This window comes from Pseudoliparis swirei, chromosome 4 (assembly GCF_029220125.1).
Source record: "Pseudoliparis swirei isolate HS2019 ecotype Mariana Trench chromosome 4, NWPU_hadal_v1, whole genome shotgun sequence".
NCBI lineage: Eukaryota > Metazoa > Chordata > Actinopteri > Perciformes > Liparidae > Pseudoliparis > Pseudoliparis swirei.
In genome coordinates this window covers 21585854-21611657 of record NC_079391.1, presented here as the reverse complement: position 1 = coordinate 21611657, position 25804 = coordinate 21585854, and the positions used below count along the sequence as shown (strand labels likewise).

General features: G+C 46.5%; 1 protein-coding gene and 1 pseudogene across 1 annotated transcript in view; both read left to right on the top strand.

Annotated features, from left to right (window-relative positions):
- The window catches only part of LOC130192431 (carbohydrate sulfotransferase 8-like), a 179053-nt gene extending 153807 nt beyond the window's left edge, over positions 1–25246 (top strand). Inside the window, exons 3-4 of the mRNA XM_056412430.1 lie at positions 21812–21849; positions 23223–25246. Coding sequence (XP_056268405.1) covers positions 21812–21849; positions 23223–24380 — 1196 coding nt within the window. The 3' untranslated portion in view covers positions 24381–25246. The remainder of the gene's footprint in view (positions 1–21811; positions 21850–23222) is intronic.
- The window catches only part of LOC130192427 (serine/threonine-protein phosphatase with EF-hands 1-like), a 991358-nt pseudogene that overhangs the window by 531674 nt on the left and 433880 nt on the right, over positions 1–25804 (top strand).

The window sequence follows — 25804 nt, the reverse complement described above, 5'->3', positions numbered from 1 at the left end:
CACTGAGCTCACTCCCAAAAAATGGTTATGTTTTCAATAGATCATTCAGAGAAACCTGCATTTCTTAGTATAGACACATATGAAGAAGTATTCCATCGTTATCACCGCGGCAACGTAGCGTAAAACTGTCCACAGCGGCCTGAACCCACGCGGTGGCGGCAGGACAGCGGGCGCTTCGTCCCCTCAAACCAAACGTCCACTCTGTTGACCCGTGAGAGCTATCGAGCGAGCGCTTTCGCCTTTAATCCCTTAATCAAATTTCCTCGATGAGCCATGTTGACATAGACCTCTCCGACAGACCCGGGTGTAGGGGGGGAAGGAGGTGGGAGGTAACGCCGGGAGGTGCATTTTGCAAAAGTGCATCTGACAATGGACCCTGAGGCTCCTATTTGAAGTACCCATGTGTCCCTGAATGTTGTGAGGAGAGGCAGCGTCATCCTGCCGCCAACGCTTTTTTATTTGCGGGCCTCGCGGCCATTAGAGGCCCTCGGTGTGGTGATGACGGCGACTTCCCTTTACTCATGGGAATGTTTATGAATATTTGAAGGCCCTTTTCAACTCGGCTTGTGAGGGAAAGAGGGAAACGGTGGCCTTTGTGAGGGGCATTTATCCTGCTGCAGCACAATATGCTCCTCTCTCAACAGCTTTGTGGATCCCTTTCTTCATTTCCCCTTCCATCGATGTCACGTGAATGATTCCTCCAAGACAGCCGACGGAGCCCGCTCCGTTGACTCATCTCCCAGCAGATGGCCTGCTTTTTGTGCGAGCGTGCCCGTGCTTTGTGTGCACATTAAGCGGCATCCGCATCAGATGACTGGAGAGACACAGCGGGGGCTCTCGCTGCCAGGTCGTTCACCAGCACTCGGAGGGTTGCGGGATGATCGGTGTCTCACTGCTTATTTTTGTTCTCTTGTGTTATTTGGAATGTAGTGTCCTCGCTTATTTTTATGTATTTTTCGGACCAAAGATGTCAGAGTGCAGCCATTCAGTGCCACTTCAGCCTGGATGGAAGCATTTGGCCTTGCCCCCTCTTTCCCTCTCCACAAACTTATCCGTGTCACTCCTCCCACGCGGCTCCTTCTGGACGCTTCTATCCCACTCCGGCGTTGGCGAGCACAGCGATTGTGATGCTGGCGATCTCGCAGCCGGAGCTTGTTTTTCTTGCCGCTCAGAGCTAGCACACAAATGACTGTAATAAAAATTGGACACTGGAGACATCAGAATGGGCTTCTGCAGCTCACACAGCTTTATCCCCACCTTAAAAAAGAGAAAGTTAGTCATTCATTATGTTCAAAATCAGCAATATCAAAAAGCCGCCCGTCAACTCGGAGACGACCTGCCAGCGTTAATATCGCCGCCTTCTCTGCCTTGCGTTTCGTCGGTGGAGCGAGGAGAGAAAGTAGCTGATGGTGTGTTCCGTGTCTTTTGATCGGGACACAGCCGGTCCCGATGGATACAACTTCAGTTTTCCACTTGATAAGAAGCCAAAACTCACTGGAAGATGGATGCCGACTTTTTTCTCCAGGATTTCCAGGGAAGTCACTCAACTCGTGAAATAGCACCAAAGAAAAAACAGGAGCGGGTCCCGAGTGTGCAACAAGTCATGAAGCCTGAAGGTGAAGTCGTCTCCATAGAGAGGTCTATGCCAGTTATTATTTGTCTATATATTTCCCCCCGGTTTTTCCTCAACTTTGGAATCCTTCACTTTGGTGGCAGAGAATTTTCTGCCGCCTCTTGTTTCCTTCGCATTACGACCTTATCCCTGGGTGCTGGAGACAGACCGACCGCCTCTCAGGAGCCAATCTCCCCCCTTTTCCGATTGCCAAGTTTTAGGAGCGAGAGGAAATTGGAACTCGATGTGAAAAGCTGACAAATGAGGAGAGCGTCTCCCCACTGTGCCGTTTGTCACAGCTGAAACGTCTGAATCGAGCTTGTGGGTGTGTGTGTGTGTGTGTGTGGGGGTGTGTGCCGTCGTAATGAATGATGCCTCCCAGGTTTCATTTGCTATTCTGCTTAATTAGCAGATGTACATTGCCCTCTAATTATTGCTGGCTGTGGCTTGTTGGGCCTCGGAATATGACAGGAAAGCACCCGGTGGACCGCTGCTCAACACACACACATACACACATCGAAGGTGAGCTAATGGCGGTGCCGGCGATTTGCTGGGTCTCGACAGGGAGGCCAACTGGTGCGCGTCGTTCAGCCCTCAGACGCGCTCTCATTAGCACCAATGGGAGATGCTGTGACTCGTTATGGTGACGCCGCTGTAGCTCTCGCTGTGGGCGGTGTGTCATGTGCCTCCACCACCAACACACCGTCAAACACTCAGAGTGTGAAGACGAGGACAGGAGTGTTACGTGGTCCCATTACAGCACAGTTGCCACGGTTCCTCTCATATTCCGACATTTTCTCGTCGCCACTCTTTTTTTTGGGGGCTGGGGGTGAGAAAGCAGATAGATGCCACATATAAGTGGTGTACATCATCTGAAAGCTGGGAACCTGAAGATTAGTGTGTGTTCCAAGTCATCATGGATCAGAAATCATGAATAAATATAATGACAAATTCATTCATTAAAATAAATTGTGAAATGGTAAAATGGCGTAGAACATTATGATGTAAGTATATGGCGGCCATTCCAACACTCACTTATGTCTCATAAGCTGTTGCGAAATGTGTGCCAAATTTACCGCTCAAGATATGGATATAAAATAATCATAAACCCCTCCAAATTACCACGTTAAGACACCAAGACATTGAGGAACACCATAGAAGAAGTCCCCTTGTGAAGGCTCAGCTTTCCAGTCAGACTCAATTTATGCGATTCTATATCTCGTTCTGCAGAAATATTCAAATAGAACTATTTTTAAATATATGCTACATGCAAAGAAATTGCATGTCCCAACTTTGTTGATGTCTTGAGATGAGAGCTGAAGGGACCCTTGAAAAGTAATGGTGATGTTTTGCAAGGGTTGTTCTCACCTCATCGGAGAAGCTGCTGCATCTCCCGTCATCATCATGCAGATGCAGCAGATGGCGCACGAAAATAGAATTTGCAACAATTAGCTCTTCACAATTTGTCATAACGCGATCCTCCGGGCACTCAGAGTTCTCTGAGTCGTGTGTTACAGTTGCATTTAATTGACTTGTGAATCAGTCGATACATTTCCTGTAGCAGGATATTGCACAGTAGCTTGTCCACATATAGAGAACCATCTCATCTATGACTATAACTTTACGATAATCCATAACCGTGAAAGGTAGACTCTGCTCCTGAGCATAAAATCCATTAACGTCTGATTACAGGTGACCTCTCAACAATCCCGTCAATATTTTCAGCGGAACCATTTGATACATGTGTAGTTCACCGGCGAGCCATCCAGAATACACAGGACATGCTTTAGATATTCAAATGAGGCCACCGGCGTTACATCAAAGTGCCATAAGCTTCAAAATGATGGAAACACTCAAAGGGCGGCCCTCGTTCCACGCTGATCAGGCGGCGCACTTCCTGTCTCCTGTTTACTGGTTTGGATGGGAGAGAGTTGCGAGAGGAGAGGGTTACATGGCAGTGAAAAAAAAGAAGAAAAAAAGATTTAAGGCGAGGCGCATTTATTTGTACGGTGCCTTCATACAAGTCAAGTGTGCTTTACGTAAAAGGCTTTTAGATAAGATATTTCATTAAAAAAAAGGATCTTTGTCAGAATAACATGAGCATTATCTCTGGGTTTATCATTATTAATTTGATCCATTTTCTCCATCAAATACTTTGTATCGCAGCATCTTAAGGGCAGCCACAGTCCACCCCTATCTTTGTGAGACCGTGCCTTGGACAGCTGATAGAATAACTTTATGTGGACCCATTGTGATGATTGTGATGGATTTTGTATCAGTAGCATCCTTTGGTTATTTAACTTCTGGCAAAAACAAAAATGGGACATGAGTTATTATAACTTATTGCTGCTGTCTGACGGACATTATTGTAACTTGGCCACCTGCATTATCCTTCGTATGGAAAGTGTTGTTGCTCAGACTGGAGACCATGCTGCCCTTTGCCTGTTTTTCTCCCTTCATTCCTGGCATTACTGTAATGTAGCGCAATATTATTTTGGTGGAAGAGTTGAGCGTGTCATTTATTCATTACCTGGCCAATCCCCGCCAGGCTGAGTCCCAGGGCCGCCGGGCGTGCCCACAAGCTGAGGCTGTAATAAGATTTTAAGTGTCTGTCATTAATAATGCCACGCTGACACGATGCAAGGCTGATCTGTCCCTGGTATGTGGGTTTGTGGGCCGCCGTCATTAGGGCGGCTGGCGAGACTATTTACCACCCCCTCCTCTCTCTCTAAATCTCGCGATCGGCGGTTTGCTTTTCCGCTTCCAGCGGCTCTGAGTCCGCCGCGAGTCTGTCGATCACCTGACTGACAGCTCATCTTGCTGGTAGCGTGACGTCACGCTCACTCCGATATTCACTTACATTCCGCCGCGAACAGGTCGCCATTATAGGCTGATGCTCGGACAGATTAATGGCTTCAGTAGCGTAAGAAGATGCCTCCACAGGCATGGAGCGCTTGCTGATGTTCAATCCCAGCAGTTTGTTTCTTCTCACCGAAGCCCAATCAATTCCATTCAGTTCAGTATATTTTGTATAGCACGATATCACAAATTATAAATTTGCCTCAGAGGGCTTTACAATCTGTACACATACGACATTCCTGTCCCAGGACCTCACATCAGATCAGGAAAACTCCCAAGAAATACACACAGCTGGTTCTTGGCGGGACTGTTGCACCATTATCCCGCCGAATAGTTGTGTATTAAAAGGATGATTTGAGGCAACCGAAAGAAAGTCGACGAGAAGAAGTCCCTGTCATAAGGGACGGATGGTGCAGGAGGACCAGAGTGACGTCATGACGTGTTATTTGTGCGGATCATTTATGAAAAGGGGGTGGGGGGGGACGCTAGCAGCAGTTAGCCGCTAACCTAGAGCTACTGAGAATTGCAGCAAATCTTGGCGAGAAAAGAGCACCTTGACACCCGTGCAACGTCCGGCCTCCTTTACAGTCGGTTTTTTTTTAAGAGAAATTAAAAAATCAACTTTTAATGACTTGCTTGTAATCTTCACAGACGGCCCACCAAGGGTTTCTCTTCTTGGCTGTCGACGTATCACAGAAAGACGAAGGACTGGTCCACTTGTTGGAAGCCCATTGTTCCCTGCTGAGTCCAAAGTGAGCCCCACTCCGGCAACGCACCGTCGGCCAACCTCCCGCTCTGTCGAGCCCCTCATCAGTCAAATCTGCTTTTCATGCAACATCAGAGCTGCCAGTCGATCGAACCCTCTGAGGGCAGCAAACTCGGCCAGGTTATGCAACGCGGGCCTCAGAGCACAACACGGTACACACACAAGACAACAAGACGGTATGAGAAAGCCAGCAGCCTCAGCGGGGGCACAGAACAGCTACTTTCACTGTTTCAGTGCAGGCATTTCACTGATGCTGTGCGGTGCAATGATAGAATAGGCTTAAAGTTTCAGGTCAGCAACATCAAACCGCCAGCAGGCACGATAACGGCACTGACGAAGATGACTGGGCGTGGAGCTGAAGTGTACACTTTCTGCAACATACAGCAATGCAAAGTGGAGCTCGGCTGCAGAGCTGCGGCCCTCCATTGTTTGGGCGGCTGTAGCTCAGTGAGGTAAGAGGTCCGTCCTGCAACCGCATGGTTGTGGGTTCAATCCAGGCTCGCCCCATTAGTTGCAAGTCGAAGTGTCCTTGAGCAAGGCACTGAACCCCCAGTTGCTTCCCGGGCGCATCACTGCAGCCCACTGCTCCTTAATATCTAAGGATGGGTTAAATGCAGAGAACTAATTTCCCCTTGGGGATTAATAAAAGTGTATATTATTATTTACCAGCAAATAAAGCTACTGGGCAGTGAAGGAAACCTCCAGACTCTCAAACAGTCCACTGTTAAGTCTCACAGAGTTACTTTGTGCTGCAATTAGTCTTTCTTTGCTGAACCTCCGCCTGCCTCAACGAGATGGACGATAACAAAGCGCCACAAGACATTGAGTTGTCTGTCTGTACAGCTGAACCATCGCCAAATCCCGCCCCTCTAGCGTAGTCTGGCTAACCATAGCGTAGCATGCCGTGGATTTAAAGCTGGTCGTGGTTAAACGTTGTGTAACAGGGATGCCGGCCGCCTGGAGAGGTTAGAAGGACATGTTTGTTTCTAAAACGTTACGTTTCTGCGTCCAAAAAAAGCGGCGCTAACATCAGTGCCGTACGTTAGCATATCGTTAGCTATCATAGATACGTCCCGACTTTACACGGACAGTGTTGTTCATGGTCTTCTGTCTCAATCGCCAGGTTCACTGTAAACCGGAGCTTGTTTTTGTTTATTTTACAGGGACAATGCACACCAATAAACAGTATAAGTGAACCAGAGTTAGTCAAGGAGGCTAATTTTCCTTTGCTGTCTCTGGCCAGCTTTTTTGAAGGCAGCCTGAATTTACAAGATATCCAATAACATAATGCAACTAAGATTCAACGATGGACAGACGGTAACATATCATCAAAAACCATTCACATACAAGCAAAAGAAAAGGGTAGCTACAGTATGAGCACATATACTGAGGCATATAACATACATCAACACTGAACAAAACAAATGCACATACCAAACAAGCAGGACAGATTCAATTCAAGCTTGCACACCTGATTGGCAACAAGCCATTCCTTAAGGCTATATGTGGATCTTTTGTACGTGTTTTTTGTGCGTATGTGTGATGGCAAGCATTCCACCGGTTGGCAGAATTCACAGTAAATGCAGCTTTAGCTTCTGTCTCTATCTTTTTGGCCTGTTGAATCAGTTTGACATGCTGGATACATCCTTCAAACGCATGATTGTAGAAGCTTTGCTCTCTAAAAACGCTTTTTTGTTTTTCCAAAAATGTGCTAATATTTATTCACGGAAGTGCAGTTCGTGACCGTGTTGGCTCCACAGCAACTCTGACAGCTTGAAGGTGTAGCAGCCGGGGGGGCGGGGTTTAGAGGAGGGCCAATTAAGCAGTGAAGATGCAGCACTCGTGTAAATACAATATTTAGAGTAGAATATACACACCTACACCGGATCAACCTATGACAGTTAAAGCAGCACGCCTTCACCACCACTAGGAGCAGCAAACTAAACAGTATGTTGACATTGGATCATGAATTACAGTTAATTGTTTCTTTAATAGTCCAATTATAACTCTGGCTCCTTCCAGTTTAAGAGATATTCAAGAGAATGTTTTTTTAGTTATCTCGATATAAAGAAATCTTCCAAAGACTTCACTAAATAAAGCATATAAATGACTCAGGCATGGGGGTTTAGGACACACTGCCGTATGTGTGCAAACTGAGAGCAGTCACTTGAAATAACGATCTAACAAGTGCGACTAAACATTTGCCATTTAGATTCTTTTGTGATTAATTTTTACCTTTTGTTTCTGCTGATCTTTTCTTCTGACATTAATCTCCCAGCACGTAGCCTCTGGAAGAGCGACGCACAATAAAACAAAATGTAAAATAATTTGATTCATATTCGCATCTTGTGTTCCTCTCATTAATGTTACTTTGGGAAACTTTTGATTTTAGCGAGACCCGGAGCGGGAAGTTTGGCTATTTATTCCGACATAGTTATTGGTAATGACTGTCGACTATAAATCAGATGAAATCATGCAGGTTCATCAGAACATTCAATTGCGGTTCAAATTGTAATACTTTCTACTTCGTGACTGAAATAAGTAATCACATCCCCTCAGGACTTTCCCCTCAGGTGGACACAGCTGTGTCTTTTCTCTCCCTCGGTATATTTTTCAAAGAGCTTTGCTTTGCTTTCTTCCTTTCTTTTCTTTCCCTCATCTGATTTCACTCTTCTATTTTTCCTTCTCTGACAAGATATACGTTTGCCCTTCCACCCTCATTCACACACACGCACACACACACACACACACACACACACACACACACGCCCCGATGCACACATCCTCTTCTCTCTGTCTGTCCGTCTTATCTGGATCTCTACCAGCTCGGCAGTTCTGGCCCGTTGCATGCCCTCCCCGAGGGAACACAGCTGAACGGAGAGAAAAGAGGAGCACTGCCTAAAGCCCAGCCTCCTTAGCCTTATCACACATACACACACAACTTAACACACTCACACACACACACAAACACCAACAGACAGACACACTGTCATAGGCTCAATCCCCCAGAATTGTAAGGAGTTATAAATGAGCACTAGGGTTCTTGCAACTTGACTAAAATTCCAATTCTCATGGGTTGGTTCCCCAATGAAAAGCAGTTCTCTCAGCGTCAGGAATTGCAGTATTTCTTTCTACTGTGAGCTTTAGATTGCACCGAATCGAAGCCATTTCAACAAACTGGCCTTGCAGAAATGTCAAAGGTGCGTAGAGCTATCTTGTAATAAAACATATGTGATGTTTTTATCGTGAGAGGAGTGCTGCTTGGCAAAGTTCAGAAAGACCTTGGTTCACAAGCGAGGCGTCGTGAAAACGTTTGAGGCATTCAGGACCTGCAAATGAAGAGAGTTCATGAGTGCATCTCATTGGATGACACTTTCCTTGTTAATGTAATAAAAAAGTCAAAAGTGATGTATTGTTCATACAGAGGATGATGGACAACGGAGTATGCCATGCGTTCCCGCTGCATATTATGTGGATGTGAATGTCCGGGTGCATCCTAGACGGTGCAGCATTAGCCTACTGGACATCGAGCAGCCGTTTCAATAATGAACTGCTTTATGAAATAATTATGACTGAAGCGGAGTGACGTTACGGTTCAGTGTATAGGAGTTCATGGAGTTGAAAAGCAGAAAACACTCACACTCCAGGAGCTGGAATCACAGAACATGAAAAACACAGATTCATTTAAAATATCAAACGTTTGTAAATAATATCTAGTATTTAAAAACTAATGTATTAATCATTGCAGCTCTATAGTCAACATTATCATCTAATGTTATACGGTTAAAAAATTGTCAAGCTTAATTGTCAGAATAAGTTTTGAATAATTTCCCAAAGCTATCATGGAGGAAATATTTGATCATAATTGTTTTGCGGGTTTCTTTGTGTGAGAGGACAAAAGCTTAACTGGACTTTCACAAGTGGGAAATGTGTCTCAAGGAACACATTCAATAAGTCCTAGACATAATAAGTAGATACTAATATTAAACCATTAATGTATATTGACACTACTAACTAGAGTTCTACTTAATTACGTGATTCTTTATGGGGAACATCAGAGGATATGTCGTCATATTTTTAGGAAATTACAGACCCATAAAAGAAAGCTGTTCAGAAGATGGACGGGGAAATAATAATTTCCATTATGCAACGCAACGACACAGTTACTTACTAAAAAGAAAACACAGACGAGCAAGGCCATGCTCCCACAGCCCAGCAAGTGATCTATCTTTTTTTATCAGCTTGAATGGTCCTTGAGGCTTTGTTACTGCTTATCAAACTCAAAGCGCTTAACAAAATATTACCACGGCGACAGCAATCATGGCTGAAGATCTGCCCGCTATCAGGAGCCTGCAGAGCAACCACTCACCTCAAGTGTGCACTCCGAGAGGGAGCACACACAAACATACACCTGTTTGTTTGTGGGGTTTTTTCCGTGAAGCGCACGCTCTGGTCAGGCGGCGGGCGTGGTGGGCGGTCCCCGGCGAGACAGAAACACACTGATGGATAATGACAGGGTTTGACAGCAGAAGAGTGAACTGAGTCACTCCGGGCGCACAGGCGATGAATAAAAGAACGGGAGTGCTCTCTGAATATCCCTCAGAATCAGAATCAGAATTGTATTTATTGCCAAGTAGGTTTACACCTACCTGGAATTTGTTCTGGTGTATAGGTGCATACAGTGAACATAAAATGAACATAAAACATACAAACACAATAAGTACGATTCCCTTTGATACCATACCACTACTGCCAGTCTCCTGCTCATTACTCTGCACCGCCTCTCTTATTGGGAGACTTGGCAGCAGCAGCCGCCGCGGCATGAGAAGTCGTCCTCACTGGCTGTCCTGGCACCAGAAAGAGGCGGTGAACCCCAGGATTGCATCGCCTTGGCGATTACGTGAGCATTCTTCTTGAGCTGCTAACTTGTCTTTGGCCAACGACAGTTCTAGGAAGTGAATCCGATGCGGACGTGACCTTATCCGATGCAAGCATTCTTTCTAATGGCCGTCAAGGAAGAAGAAATGAGAAGATGACTCTCCTTCTCTCTTGATGTATTCCCTCAGTAAACATTGTAAACATGCGTGTGGCACAGACTTCCTCTGCTATTAGGAAGATGTGCTGTTTTACGTGAGAGGCTGTGTGTGCTGTGAAACCCGCCATTCATTTCACGTTACTTTTGCGATTTAGGTCACTGCCCGTTTTGACAGGCGATGGAAACGTTCACTTCTTGCATCGGCTGATGACTCCATTGGCTCTCTAAAGAAAAGAAATCTGTATAAAAGCTCCCAGTCATAACATCCCATTGTCTTTTAGGATGCGTCCGCCCCGCCGAGTTGGGAGCCATTGACGAGCCAATGCCGGGGCCAGCACTGGCTTGTCATTCACAGGACCGTTTGCATCACTGCGCTCTGTTCTCCCGGAGCCTCAGACACAAACAGCTTTGACAAAAAAAGGCCAGATGTCTAGTTTGTCTGATTAACCCACTGCGTCTGCAGCCAGACAACGAGTGAAATCTATTCTGGGAATCTCTGACTTGCATTTTTTCTTTTCTTTTCAGCCCCCCCATCCCCCTCTCCCCTCCCATTCCGATCGGATGCGTTAAATGTTCTTCACGTCGGTGTCACATTGACACGTAAATGCTATTCCAATTATTCTGCACCTTCTCTGCTCGCTGTCAAATTACCAGCACTGGGAGCGGAGCATGGCTCTCGCTGCACCTCTCTGGCATTTTCCCTGACAGGGAAAAGAAAGGAGCCAGAGATAGCAGAACCAGGGAGGGCTCGGGGCTCAATGAGCACTTTAAATGCTGGAGCCAGGTAATCAGACAGACTCTGGGAGGCCAGAAGAGGACTGTGGGATCGAAGGTGTTTTAGTCTGGGATGCTTTTCAAAGGATGCAACAGAAAAAGGAAGTACAATGATGAAATAACAAACCAAAAAAAACGGTTGCAAAATGAACTCATGCATTCCAATTAACAGGTTTTGTCATGTTTCGTACATAAAATCCCAAAAGGTGGGCTGCAATAAGCAACCTGTGGCTGCTAAAAAGTGTGAATTTAGTGACAGTCTTCAAATATATTTGTTCATATCAATAGTCAGTATCCGCGCCAGCATTGATGCATTTATTCAAGTGCAGGTTGATGTGTTCTCAACAGGCTGGCAGTCAGCAGCGCGCACGCTTCAGCAAAAACAAAGCTGTGTTTCTAAAATGACACCTCAGCTCCACCGTGGGGGAACCGCCACCTGACATGTGTACGAGTTATTTCAGGCATAAGGGAGTGTCAGTCAGTGCGACAGCCCTTTGCAGAAATCACGTACTCACACACACACACACCTCTCATTAGCACAGAGCTGGAGAGAGGTTGACTGTATTCAAATGTTCTCACACACTTCACTGCCTGTCAGAGCACGAGCACAGTGGGATGAGAAGCTTCTGTAAAGTAAAATAAATAAAGTGTCTGAGAAGGAAACTTTTACCATAAAAAAAAAAAAATTTAGTATTATTTCCCGTGTTATTAGCAGAGCTGAGGACACCTGCCGTCGTCACAGGAGTAGTAATAGCACACATTCTTTGGAGGCGTGTTGCTTTGTTTACTGTTATGTGCAACTATTTATCTTTTATTGTTGTTGCTGCGTATCCAGAGCGGAGCTGGGGAGCGAGGCAGAGTGCATAGAAAGGAGGCGAGTGGCAAATTATAGGTTGGAAACTGGAGGCAGGAGGTGCTGAAGAGGAGCCGAGGAGAAGGGAGAGAAGAGATAAGACACTTCGGGGAGGTTGGGAGAAAAGAAGCGGCATGTGGAGTTGGGGGATAGGGGGGGGGCGGGGGTTATGGAGGGAATGCAGAGAGGAAAACAGAGGCGAGACCCGAGGCCAGCGAGAGGAAAACGGAATAGTGCTCAAGGCTAATCAGAGGCCTCCGGATTGTTCCTGTGTGCACGGCGGACTGGAGCCCAGAGGTGAGATAGCAGGCGTGTCAGGAATGCATGGTGTCAAGGCCACAAGGCCACAAGGCCATAAAGAAGGACGCATAAGGATGCTCGGAGTAGACGGCTAGCCAGCTTCGGCTCTTACAAAACTCACGGGGCTCTCAGCGCTCCGCCTTGAAGGACGACCCTGCTTCCCTAAAGGGGGTCTCGAAGAGCGAGGAAGGCATCTGTGTCGTACCCACACACACACACACACACACACACACACACCTGGAATAGGCTCATTAGCGTGGCGGGAGCAGGACTCATAACGGCACTTTTTTCAGGCGATCCACCTCATGGAGCGATGCTCTGAACGCATTCCTTCGTGGCTACATCCAACCCAACTGCTAAACAGTCATGACATGGCAAACCACCACTAACATCAAGTTACTATTATTATTATCAACTACAGCAGTCTCCTGCGTTAGGCAGTAATTTGCTGTATTTCATGTTGTCATACAGTAGTGAATTACCCATTAGGAAGTCTGTCATGTCAATCCAAGAGAGAAAGAAAAAATAATACTTTATAGACTGTGAAATGTGTAATCATAACAGCCACTCATATAGATATATATATATATATATATATATATATTACATCACTCTATATTTACCTGATGCTTTCCACACATATTTTCGATATAAGTTGTATACACAGCTTGCGTCTCCCATTGGTGGGACAAAGACGCGAGGAGAGGAGGCAAGGACAGGACTCGAGGACGTACGAAACTGGGAAATAGGAAAGGCCGATGATACGCGTTTTGATTATGACAGCTCATCAATCTCGACCATTTACAAGTCGGCGTTTCACAAGCGCAATCATCTCTGTCTCTGAGCTGGATCAGAGGGTGGCATGCCATGTTTTTAGAAGCTGTATGTGTGCTATCTCAGAGGATTGTTCCTCCAGGACTAAGGAACCTTGTGAATTCACCCTGCCTAAGCGAGCGCAGCCACTACCCCCCCCCCCCCTCCCCCCCAGCCCCATAAAAGCCACCAGAAAGTCATTGCTAAGCCACAGGGGATTCTGCTGCACTTTATCACTGAGATGACAGTTGTTCATTTTGACTAATTGACAGTCTGCTCGCTGCCAAAAAAGTATCACATGTTGAATGTCATTGTGTGCGTGCGTTTTTTCTTCTTTCTTTATCAAATTAAAAAGGTAATTTGCGTCTTCAGAAAGTTCACTTTCTGAACTCATTAAAATTGCTGATGTATAAGAAGTCCCCTGTCTGAATTCTATATGTCTCTTGATTAAAAGTACTGTATACAAGTGATAATGAAACCAATCCAGCTCAAATATTCTGTGGGACGAATAAAGGAATATCATATCATATCATATACACCGTTAGCAAAGAGCTAATATTGGCCAGGATGCTCAAGCGATTTGTTAAATTGAGAATCGTCTTTCTCCTTAAATCACCACCGTATTTTATTAAAGGCGTGACTTATTTCTGTTTCCTCATCTTTCCTCACCGAGCACAAACCCCTATGTTTCTTCTCGCCTTCCACAAAACAATAACTGTACAAATTACTGCCCACCAGGTTTCATGGATTACGGGAATATGTGTACTGGACCGTCTGAGAGCGCCGCCGCGGCGTTAGTATTCAGACGAGCTCCCTGGGCTTCTCTTACTCACACATCTGGACTCATCAATTGCTGCTGTAAACGCCGGTGCTCTGACAGGGAAAACAAGGGGGAGGGGGGGGTGAACGTGACGCTAACGCAAATGAGAGGCCCGAGTAAACAGTGACAGGGCAAATGGAGGCGATCAGGGGAGCACAGTGGCCTAACGAAGACGCAGCAGCACCTCGGCACGCCCCACTAGTGCACCAACAGGTCGCAGCCAACAGGGGTTTGGCTCTGTATGTGTATATGTGTGTGTGTGTGGGGGGGGGCAAACAACTCATTCAATGAGCAAAGACCTTACATGGCTTTGTGAAAGAAGAAGTAAGTTCTAAAAGTAATTTCATTTTTGAAGAATGCGGTAAAAGAAAGCACAACAGCTCAAGTAAAAGGTGAACGGTCACACTCAAATCAAAGACAAGATATTGAGGATCTTGACAAATGTTTTTTCTACTCATTTTGGCCAATTCCGGTCACCATTGCTTTCAGAAAACACGATAGTCTAATGAAGCCCCTCCTATTCGGGGGCACCAGCAGCTGTCTACACCACAGCAGAGCGAGAAGTCCTCCGTCACAGTAACGGCCGCTATCGACGGGAGTGGGGAGAATCAGTGTGTTTCATTACGGTCATCTGGACAATTTGGAGAGAAGAGGAGGGAGAGCGGCCCTGTGAGTGCTGGTGTTGATGATGACTTGGGGATAGGGGGGGAGTTATCAGCCCTTACTGGTCTGTTGCTTAAACCTACAATAATTGACTTGGAGCTTAGAGTTGAAATCGATGAGGAGCAGTCCGGCGTGGTTACTGTGACTGTCTCTGTTTTGCAACAGTGATTGCGCTACGTGTCAATCGTGTTTATACAGCCCAATATCACAAATGTGCCTCGGGGGACTTTACGATTCGTACAGAGCGCTCAAAAAATACTCTGAACAATGATTCAGGAGTCAGCATGTAACCCTCCCTATTAAATCATTTGTCAAAGAAAAAAAGTACCTGGTTCTTTGATAATAATAAAAAAGGTACAAGCTCGCGTACATAAAGAAATCCCACAGTAAGGTAGGCTTTAGATGTAAACTACATCTCCCAGGGTGATTTACAACAACAAAACATCCAACGCAATCACTGAGCTCGTATAATACTTTGAGCTGAAACCACGAACGTCGGGAGGAGGCAAAAGATGGCGATGGTGAGAAAACCAAAAAGAAGAACCACTATCTGCAGCTTGAATACATTCACTTTCAAACACAATTGTGGGCGCCGTTCAACTGTAACGTCGAAGCCTTCTTAAATTTTTTACCGCTCCGATTCACGCCTCGAGGCCTGTGGTTATTGAGGTATTTAAACCCGCCAAGTCACGCCAAAAGGAAGGACAACGCACGATTTCTCAGAAAACAAGAAATAAACCTACAGAGCCATCGCATCATCCGGGAGAGATCCCGCCATTCAGTGTTGAGTACCGTCTGGTGGGTTACTCTGAGAGGGCGCCGGCCTGAATATGTTTGCACCTTACGCAGAACACGAAGAAAGAGAGAGATTTATCTTCAGTGCACTTCTTTTGGGGTTTTATTTGGACGATGCTGGCTGGCATGGAGGTATCGACTATAAGATGGTGGACTGAAACCGACGATGTAATTATATAGTTGTACGGGTCCTGAACCGTGGCTGGAAGAACCACTCGGTGTTGGGCACCGATTATTTTTCGTAGAGGGCCAAATTTGTGATTCTTGAATATTAATCATTACAGTCAAGGTCATTGAACGCTCCGCCTCCATCCTTCTAGTTCACCGACGGCTTTGTTCCGGCAGCTGCACGTGCTTTGTCTTGTCAAAAATATCCACTCGTTCGGATCCCACCGGCCTCCCCTGGTCATTGGCGAAGAAAGAGATGAGCGGTTCACACACAGCGAGCAGTACTGCGCCGTGTACTCGCCAACAGGTCAAGCGCCCAAATAAGATGCGTGCCAATTAAAGCCTCCAGCACCTCGTCTCGGCCGGGATAATTCACTTAACCCTGAGCTCGCAGCTGACAGGTAGCATTTGTTTACACGTCCCTCTTCATGCAAGCTGCCAGGCCCTGTCCTCTACGCGGTATCAAAAGAAGCCACCCCTCCCTCTCTCTCCCTCTCTCTCTGACTCGCTGTTTCCATGGAAATCTGCTCCGGGAAGTCTGTGCATCTCCTAACCTTGAACATACTCGAGCAGCATCGGCTGTGAGAATATATTCTTGTCAAACTGAATTGTCATAACGGTAATCAGTGCCTCGCTTGATACACCCTTTCAGCCAGATTTCTCCTATCTGAGGAATTCATTATTTCCCTTCCCGCTGGGTTTCGGTGCCCAGCGTTCCCAGCGTGAGGAAAGAATGTGAAGATCGCACAGAAAAAAGAGCCCGGGATTGGAGCAAATTAAAACATGAGGTGGATTATTATAGCCACCTATGTTATGGCCCCACGGAAGCAGTTTCTCTCAATCATTAAATGCAGTTTTCCTTTTTTTGAGGGGGGGGGGTGTTATTACGAGACGGCATGTCCATTTAGAGGGAGAAAAAGGAGAATCCTATCACCTGAATAGCTTCATCATTTAATCACTGAGATATGGCTGATCTTTTCTCCGAAATGCCTTCAGAAGTAAACGTCTCTATGTAATAACACCCTAAACAGATAAACAGATTCACTAACTTGCATGCGGGAGTGGCGTTGGGATGAAAGTGACGTGCATGAGTCGAGCAGCTGCGCCGCCTCAGAGCTGGAAGGAGAAATGCTCTAAAATAGTGCTACGGTGTTAATGCCAGTCTTCTACCGGGCCCAGTACTTAATGTGATGCTGATGCAGTCTTTGTATGCCCGGCCTGTGCTCCGCCAGACTATTCCCAGCCAAAGGCACGTGTTATTTATGGTGCTTGGACGGCACGTTGATTAAATGTGGCCGGCGTTTTAAAGTAGCTCTTTTTTTATTTGAATTCAAAACTAATGATCTTCCCATCACTTGACCTCATGTAGGTGGGAGAGGGAGGGTGGGGGGGGGGCAGAGTTGGAAGGAGGAGCCCACACACATGGTACTGTTGAACATCATGCATTTTATGGATTTCACTAATAACTCTGTCCTGGTGTGCACCCTCGGAGGGGCAGTAAAGAATAAATTGCGCCGAGGAGGTCAGGAGAATGTCATGATGGGATTTTTGGGGTGTTGTGTGTGTGGGGGGGGGGGGGGGGCTGGAGAGGCAGGTGAATGCACATCTTTGGTATGCCTGCCACGGTCTGCAAAGCGACGCAGTCCTTTCGTCATAAAATCTACCACCTGTATTCTTTTCATTCAACGCCTCATTGTGGTCACGCTGAGTCACACCAAACATCGGCGCAAAGTCACGGCACCGCACCCCCCCGGGGGCTTCATTAATGTAGCTTTGAAGAAGCACAATCATCGGTGACCTTTGTTGAAGAGCCCTAAAGCCACGGTGACAAAGTCGAGAGGAATAAAACGTACTCCACGATCCAAACCGTGAAGTCGATGAATAAACTTCCCTCCTAGAAACAAACACAGAACCGTGAGGCGTCACCGAGACGGTATCAGGTATCAGCACCCACTATGCAGCCCCGGCCCTCCCGGTGCCGGTTGCTCGCTCGCAGCCATGTGCTCCGTCAATGACTCGTCCAGCAGGCCGGCCGGAAAGTGTGAAAACAGTTATTGTTATAGCATAGAAACAAAAAATGTTGCTAAAAGTTTTTTGTTCCAGAAGTCTCAGCACCTGGCAAAAACAGCCGCAATAATATTAGGTTTTAAATATATTTTCTGTTATTATAATGAAAATATGTTAATGCCGTGCTGTTAATAAGCAGCGTCCTAATTTTGTATGCGGTCAACGTGGAGCTAATTTGAGTAATTGCACATGCTGTTGAGGAGTTAAACGCATCATATTTAATATGTTGATTGCATGTTAATTTTGAAATTTAAGTGGAGATTGTAGTGAAATAAACGGAGCCGGGTAAAAGGTTTCCTCAGGGACATCAAGTGGAATGAATGTACAAACCAGTACGAAACAAAGTACTTCAATAAATTACAAGTGCCTCAAAATTGGTGGGGGCACCCTGAAGCTTCAGGGGTTCAGATGCGGAACATGAACCCCAATGTTAGACCTTCATGTATCTCTTTACCTGTCATCCCTCTTCTATAAGTACAGAGCTTGAGTAAACACTTTCACTTGTACGTATATGGGGACATACAGAATTGTCCAATATGGACACACTTCCTCAGATCCTGCGCCGAGGTCATGACCCCGGGGAACTGATCCTGGGACTGCAGCATTTCACATGTAGCATGTGAAACGGGCATCAATCCAATTACAGCCTGAGCCTGCAGGGCATTAACCTCTTCTAATATTTAACCCTACTCGTTCATTCTTTTGCGGCGCCGTGGTTCCAGTGGTAAACGACGCGCTTCTCCGTGTCCCGGTCCGGTGTTTTTTATTCACAGGACGTCGTAATTAATCGGATTAAAGATGTTGCTGTTGATTCATTCTCGGCCAAACCTGTGCCTTTGAGCACTGGACACTTAAGAAACCCTCCAGCTTCAAACGCGAGACGGCCATCAGACGATTACACAAACACATTTTAGATTGCCTTATATGTGGTCTTTGGAGAGCTTCGGCGAGCACGCCTGCAATCTCGATCCCCCGCCTCCTCCTCCTCCTCCTCCTCCTCCCCAGCACCTGCTCTCTCCGGCCCGGTCCTGGAGGATTACGCCGGTGGCTGAATCGTTGTTTTATCTCCACAACGAGTTAAAACATCAATGGAGGCAGAGCTTAAAACATAATACCTCTGTTCTCTCCTCTGACAAAGCACCCCAGCGTGCCAGAGCCCTCCATTCCCACACAGACTCAGGAGGAGGAGGAGGAGGAGGAGGAGCTGTTTTTGTTGGGTAGAGAGGAGTGCAGCTGGTCGGGGTCACGGCGGCTCAGTGTGCTGAATGCCTAATGGAAGCTTTATGGCGGTGCGGCACTCGTCTGAATGCTGGACTGGAGGAGGACCCTCGGCTGGCACCCGGCTCCCCTCCCGGTCCCCCCGTCTCCGGTTAGAACCGGGCATTTAACGAGTTCTCCCCGCAACACAGGGGCCACAATCCTCCACTTAATAAGCTCATTATTTCACATTGTTTTTCGGTCCTTTGCTACTCCTCGGCGGCGGTGGCAGCGAAGAGGGCGTCTGATGTGCTTCTCTGGTAGAGAGGGCCTTTGAGAGGGAAGGATGATAATGGATCCGCTAATGATGTGGCCCTTGCTTATATGGTTCCCTGCGGTGACGCCGGGTCGGCCGCATTAATATTCAGAGGCGCCGTCTCAGAGGGATGGGTGGAGGGTGGCGAGCGAGGTGACTTTGGAGGGCAAACAGAGGGCGCTTTGAGATGGGCTTCAGTCACCAGCAAAATGAAATACCTTCAGATCAAAGTAAAAGTTATCAGAGGCCTCTTTCTGATGCGCGATTTGGGAAATACGAGTTTACCAGAACCCTTAGGGCGTCTAAAAGAAGACACCAGAGTTGGACACGAAATGTCTGGAGATAAAAACAACTTCAGCTTTATTGGTTGACTGTTTTCTCCTGAATCCCCCCCCCCCCCCCCCCATGGTGCATTTATCGTTGAACCGCTCCATTAGTGCTGCAGATAATCTTTTTTATGTGTAAAAGCTACAGTATGAGGGGCTGCACCCAACGCTTGTTTTCATTGTCTATTCTTTTCTTGATTAATAAGTAATAGATTTGGAGAAATATACGATATACCAGAAAAAAGGTGAAAGAAATCAACAAATGTTTCCCAAAGCTGAAGATGACACCCCCAAATGTCTTTTTGCCAGACGTTTTAGTGTATTATCATAGAGGAGTAAAGAAAATAGAACAATATTCACATCAAAGACGTAGGAATCAGAGCATTTCGACTTTATGTTTTCTGGAAAGTGAACTGTTAAACTGATTAGTCGTTGCAGCTCTATTTGGTATTCAGGATGTGTATACAGTACACACCATAATGCCTCTCAACCAACTTCCACATTACACCTCGCAAGAAGCATTATTACGCACTATTAGATGATTTACAAAAGACATGTCTCCAGTACCAACTGCATCTCGATGCTGAAGCACCAGGATTCTGCATCTCACGGCATGAAACTTCCGTGCAGCAGTAAAAATCAATAGCGAAGTTATACTGAGTGGAATTGACTGAGTGTGAAATTGCAATCAAACGGCAACTATTACCCTCGCCCAAATAGAGACTACAGAGACAAATGATGTTTACAAATCCCCCCTGAATCTGCACTTTATGTTGTTATACTACATGTTTCAGTTGTGCTCTCATCAAGGAAAAATGCTCCTCTCGTGAAATGTAATTTTGTCTTCCACTTGAGAGAGCGATGCATTGTTCGGGAGCCGGTGTTTAAGCCTCGACTTGTCAACTCAAACGAAGACGTGTCAGATTCTCTTTGGAAAAACAACTTTAACGAGCTGCTGAACGGGATGGACGGGCGTCCCACGTGCTCGTGCCGATTCTGACCTTGTTGCGTTTCCTTGTTTCTCGAAGCCTTTGCGGAAACAAATGATGGAAAAAAATGTCAAAGAGCCAACTGGATACATGTTTTTCTAGTCCCGAAGTCTGTCAGCGGTGGAGCTTACAGACTTATAAACACAATAATGTGTTTCAAATGCTGCCTGAGGGTGTGAGAATGATGATATCAACAGCTGTGACAAACCTGGAACAACAGTCAGACAAAACACCTCCAATTAAACCTTGGGCGGGTTCAATTACCACCTCAATGGGCTTTACGAGATCAATAACTGAGCGGTGAAGGCTATGGGGGGGAAGGGGCACCTGGGTGAATACTAATTTGGTTTCCCTTGAGACGCTGAAAGCTGATTTCAAAGGATGCTCGTCCTACATGAGCGTTCATTCGGGGTTATGAGATCAAATACGCAAGGCGGAACCTAGACAAGATTAGAAAATGTCACGCGCCGCATCCTCGGGCCGCATCCCCTCCGTATGTTTCCCTCCTCGCTCCGGGCAGGAGGAAGACAAGGGAGAGGATTCAGAGCGCCAGGCCCTATGGAGCGCGGCCATCTAAAACAACACTGATTCCCTCCCAACCCGAGGCGTGTTGAAGTGCGAGACGGGGCTCTGCAGACCTCATCACTTAGGGAAGGTTGTGGGCATCTACAGCCCCCACCACCTTAACCCTAGGTTCCTTTTACTTTCATCTTCAAATTGGAAGTGACAGGCCACTCAAGCAGAGGTGTCTCGTCCTCCCCACCCCCACCCCCACCCGCCCTCCCCTCCTCCACATCAGTGGCTTTGCAGCCCCACTCGGAGCTGTCAGTCTGATGATATATCAGGAGGATGGAGGTGAGGAAGTGGAGGGAGGGGGGCGAAGGAAAGAAGATGTCCAGCTGGAGACAGACCACTAAACACGTCGTCTGTCCAGCTGCCGCACATCTGCCAATACACGTACAACCTGTACCCGAGGCTGCCACGAAATCCAATCTCTATGTCTCCATCACTCTCCTGCCGTCCTCCAGAAACTCTGCATCCTTCATCCTCCTCTCCCTCGTCTCTCCTCTGGTTTGGCAAAACTACAACTTCTGGTTCTCTCTCGCTGGCTTCTTTCTGTCTCCCTTGCACTCGCTTTCTTGTGTGTTATTTTCTCTTCCCCTGTCTTCCACCCTCAGTGCTTGCTACCGGGACTGCAGCTCATTTACCAACTTTTCATGCCCGTGGCAGCTCATTACACAGATAGAGCCACTTGTCGTACCCCGGTTAGACTCGGAGAGCAGCGGTGGTTTTCTCTGGGATCCAAAGTAGTCTTCTAAGTGATAGGAAGCGTTCAATTATAAGGAGCCTCTGATACATATTGAAACTCACTTGTACAAGGACAGGGAAAAAGAAACATGTTGCTTGCTTCAATGCTGATTTTCCTGTCTCTTTTTTTCTCTCTCTCTCTCTCTCCAGGAGTGAAGCTTAAAAGCAATCCACGGCAGTCCAGAGAGGTACGTGTTTACTCCCGAAACACAGATCCCAACTGTTATCTATTGCTAAAAAAAGGGACATGGGGATGGACTGGGGGGAGGTAGTCAGCCTTGTTTCTCCAGGTGTGTCCACAGGAACCTCGGTTCCTCAGGGTGTGGTCACTCCTCTCCCTCGGCCTCGTCTAGTGGAAGATTCCTTTTTCTTGTGTTCACCTTCCTGGTTAGTGTGCATGGACTCACAGATTTATAAGGAGGCTCATTGTTTTTAAAACATTGGTACTTTATGATTAATCCATCCCTTTGTGGATGTGCATCTTGGCTTTTTGGAGAGTAATTTGTACAACACCGGAATTGTTCTCATGTTCCCGAGCGAAACTTAATTAAGCAAAAAAATAAAAAATGAAGTTTGTCCTTAACTGCTATCCGTGACTTTAGCATTATGAAGTCATGTATAGCTTCGAGGTTTAGATAGATGAAATAAGAGGAGAGAGGGCGCTCGCTGTCCTGTGTCTGCTCCCTGCCCCCCCGCTCACCCTCATCGGCGGCACCAATGACAGACTTGCGTCGGCACGAACACCCGACGAACGTGACGTCTGGCGTGTTGTGTTGCTGCTCCGTTCTCGCCTTGCACATTAAAAACAGAGAGGGAGGAGCCTCGCCCTCCTTCTTTTTGGTTTTCTCCCCCACCTCCCTTGCCAGATGTCCCTGCAGAGGAAAGAATATGGCCATTTAAGTCAGGAGGGGGGGATGAGCCAAGATTCATGATGGTCTCATCACCTTGTCTGTTGTAAAATTAAAATTATACATCCAGTCCATTGGCTTTATGATGCCATTACAGCGTTTAATTGAAATAAAATGTCAGAATGCATAATGGCCTTGGGCATCATCTGGTTTTAATCAGGCAGTGGATGATTCTAATTTACAATCCCCATTAGGTGTTTATAAGACATGTATTTGCTGTTACAGAATAGTTTATTGATAGGTCATGGGAGGCATTGGGAAGTGTGTGAAGTCTGCCTGGAACAAAGTTAGACCTCTGTTTGAGATGTGGGGAAACATCCCCATCAAGTGGCCGTGTGTGAACACTGAAGACTATCTGGATTAAAACACAGATTAGCACTTCAGTGGCACTTAAATAGCTCTTATTATGGTACTTTTGTAGTTTGACTATGTTGAGGAAATGTTACTTTCTGTATTCTCGTTGTTCTTAGTTTGTACTCTAGGTTGAATGCACGTATTGTAAGTCCCTTTGGATAAAAGCGTCAGCTAAATAACATGTAATGTAATGTAAAAGACAGCATGAGGGCTTTAATGTGGCTGCTTCTGGTAATTCCGCCCCGGTTCACCACCCAGTAGTAATCCTGTGTTCTTGCTTCTTGTTCTCTGTTGTTCAGACTCTTTCTACGCAGGAAAGAGAGAGGGGCAAATCTGACAATTATCAGGACCGGACCGAAGGCGCCTTGTCCAGCCCGATCCCTCCCATCCAGTTCCCGCACTTTGAGGCGATTAAACAGACGGCCACCCCGGAGTCCCGAGAGCAGACCAGACAGGCGTCCTGCCCTGGGTCTCGGGAGCAGGACGCTACCCTCGTCCACGTCTCCAAAAGGCAACGCAAACTGCTGAAAACAAGTCCTCCGATCCACCACTCCACCAATAGTGATTCCTCGTCTTCTTCGACGTCCTCCTCGGCATCTGGCTCCTTGGACCCTGACCGGTGGAAAACGCTCGCCAACATTCAGATAGCCCGCCAGCAGCTGATGAAGGAGATCTGCGCCAAGTACAAAAGCAGCATCTCCAAAACCATCACGGCGCATCACGTGAGAAACCTCTACGTGGAGGACAAGTACAAGTTGCTGTACTGCCAGGTGCCCAAGGCGGGCTGCTCCAACTGGAAGAGGACCCTGATCGTGCTGGCGGGCCTGGCCTCCAATGCTCAGAGCATTCAACACGACACGGTCCACGAGGGCCACTATCTCAGGGAGCTCAACACCTTCGACCGAAAGGGAATCATGCACCGCCTGGAGACCTACACCAAAGTCATGTTCATCCGAGAGCCTTTGGAGAGAATGGTGTCGGCTTACAGGGACAAGTTTGAGAACCCCAACAACTACTACCACAGCCTGTTCGGGAAACCCATCATCTCCAAGTACAGGGCCAGCCCGTCCCCGGAGGCCCTGAAGACGGGCAATGGGGTCACGTTCAAGGAGTTCGTCCAGTACCTGCTGGACGTCCACCGGCCCGTGGGGATGGACATCCACTGGGAGCAGGCGAACCAGCTGTGCAACCCTTGTCTCATAGACTACGACTTCATCGGAAAGTTCGAGAACATGGAGGAGGAGTCCAACTTCCTCCTGCGATTGACTGGCGCTCCGGCCAACGTCAAGCTGCCCAGTTTCAAAGACAGGAACCCGGCCGACAAGAGAACCTCCACGAACATCACACAAAAATACTTTTCACAGGTCAGCACGCTGGAGAGACAGCGGATCTATGACTTCTACTACACGGACTACTTGATGTTCAACTACACCAAGCCTTTCAAGGATTTATACTGACGGACTCCGATCAACTCTTGAAACCACGAGTCACATTCCATGTCTGCATCTCCACCGTGACAGTCATTTTGACATGAACAGGCTATATTCACATGCTCACATGGATCTTAGCCTCGAAGCAGAGGCATCAGAGAGACTAATCAACTACCGACTTGATGCGGCAAAAGCTGCTTTTTTATGCATACATTTCTACCAGATTATCTTCATTTTCAACTATGTGGTGAAAAGGTATGTCAAATACTCTAAATTGTCCTGAAAACAAAATTATATATTCACTAATAGCACATAGTGAGGTAAACGTTGTAATTGTTGTGCTTCTTAAAAACAAAAGTGTATTATTGTTCAACAGGCTTTAAATCATGCCTTACTGTGTGTGAGTCAAATAGGATTTGCAAATGCGTTTTTAATGTAATTTAATACAGCTTTTTATTCGTATTCCTGAAGTGATCGAGGAGCCTCTCTGACCTGCCTTTAGAAAAATGAAACCAAAACATTTATGAATATAGTTGCTTTGGTCGACCTCATTAAGATCTGAGTAATGATCGACCCCCGTGTCCCGCAACCTGTTCATTTGGACTGGCTGCAATTTAAATATTGATTCATTGGAAATATTTGCATGGACCATTTGACTCACAGCCAGCCCGGACACCGGTATACAGTATACCTCTATGTATAAATGCATACTAATACAGATATTTCATGTCAATGGTTTTATTGAACATAAACCAGGACATAATAAAAACACTATAAATAGTAGAAATCTTTAAAATGTGTCAAGTGCTGCCCACTCGGAAGCTGTGTGCACCTATTGTAGCAATTTTTGTACTTCTAACTTTTGAACCGACAGGTTTGTGCTTTGGTCTCTCACGCACGCACGCACGCACACACACACACACACACACACACACACACACACACACACACACACACACACACACACACACACACACACACACACACACACACACACACACACACACACACACACACACACACACACACACACACACACACACACAGGCTGCAGGTGCCCATCACTGTGGAGGTGCTGTACCCGGGTGGCAGGACATCCAGGTGCAGCACCGACAGACTGACTAATCATCCGCTGTCTACAGTCTGTGTAGCGATGGCAAGCCACTGGGTCAAATTAATAAATCAGGCTGAACAAAACACCACAAAAACAGATGTTTGAAATTTCATTACCATCGGAAAATTGGATGATTTGGACATTAAAAAGAAAAGAAAAGAGCGTAGAACTTATCCACCTCATGTCACTAAACAGCTTCTCACACTATCAATAACTCTATATTCTGTCTGCATCACACCTGTTCTACACACCAAATCGGCTTTTTCTGTTTGTGTTTTTCCTGGCACTACTGTGTACAATTGTATAATGGGCATTCAGATGACTATCTATTTTTCTA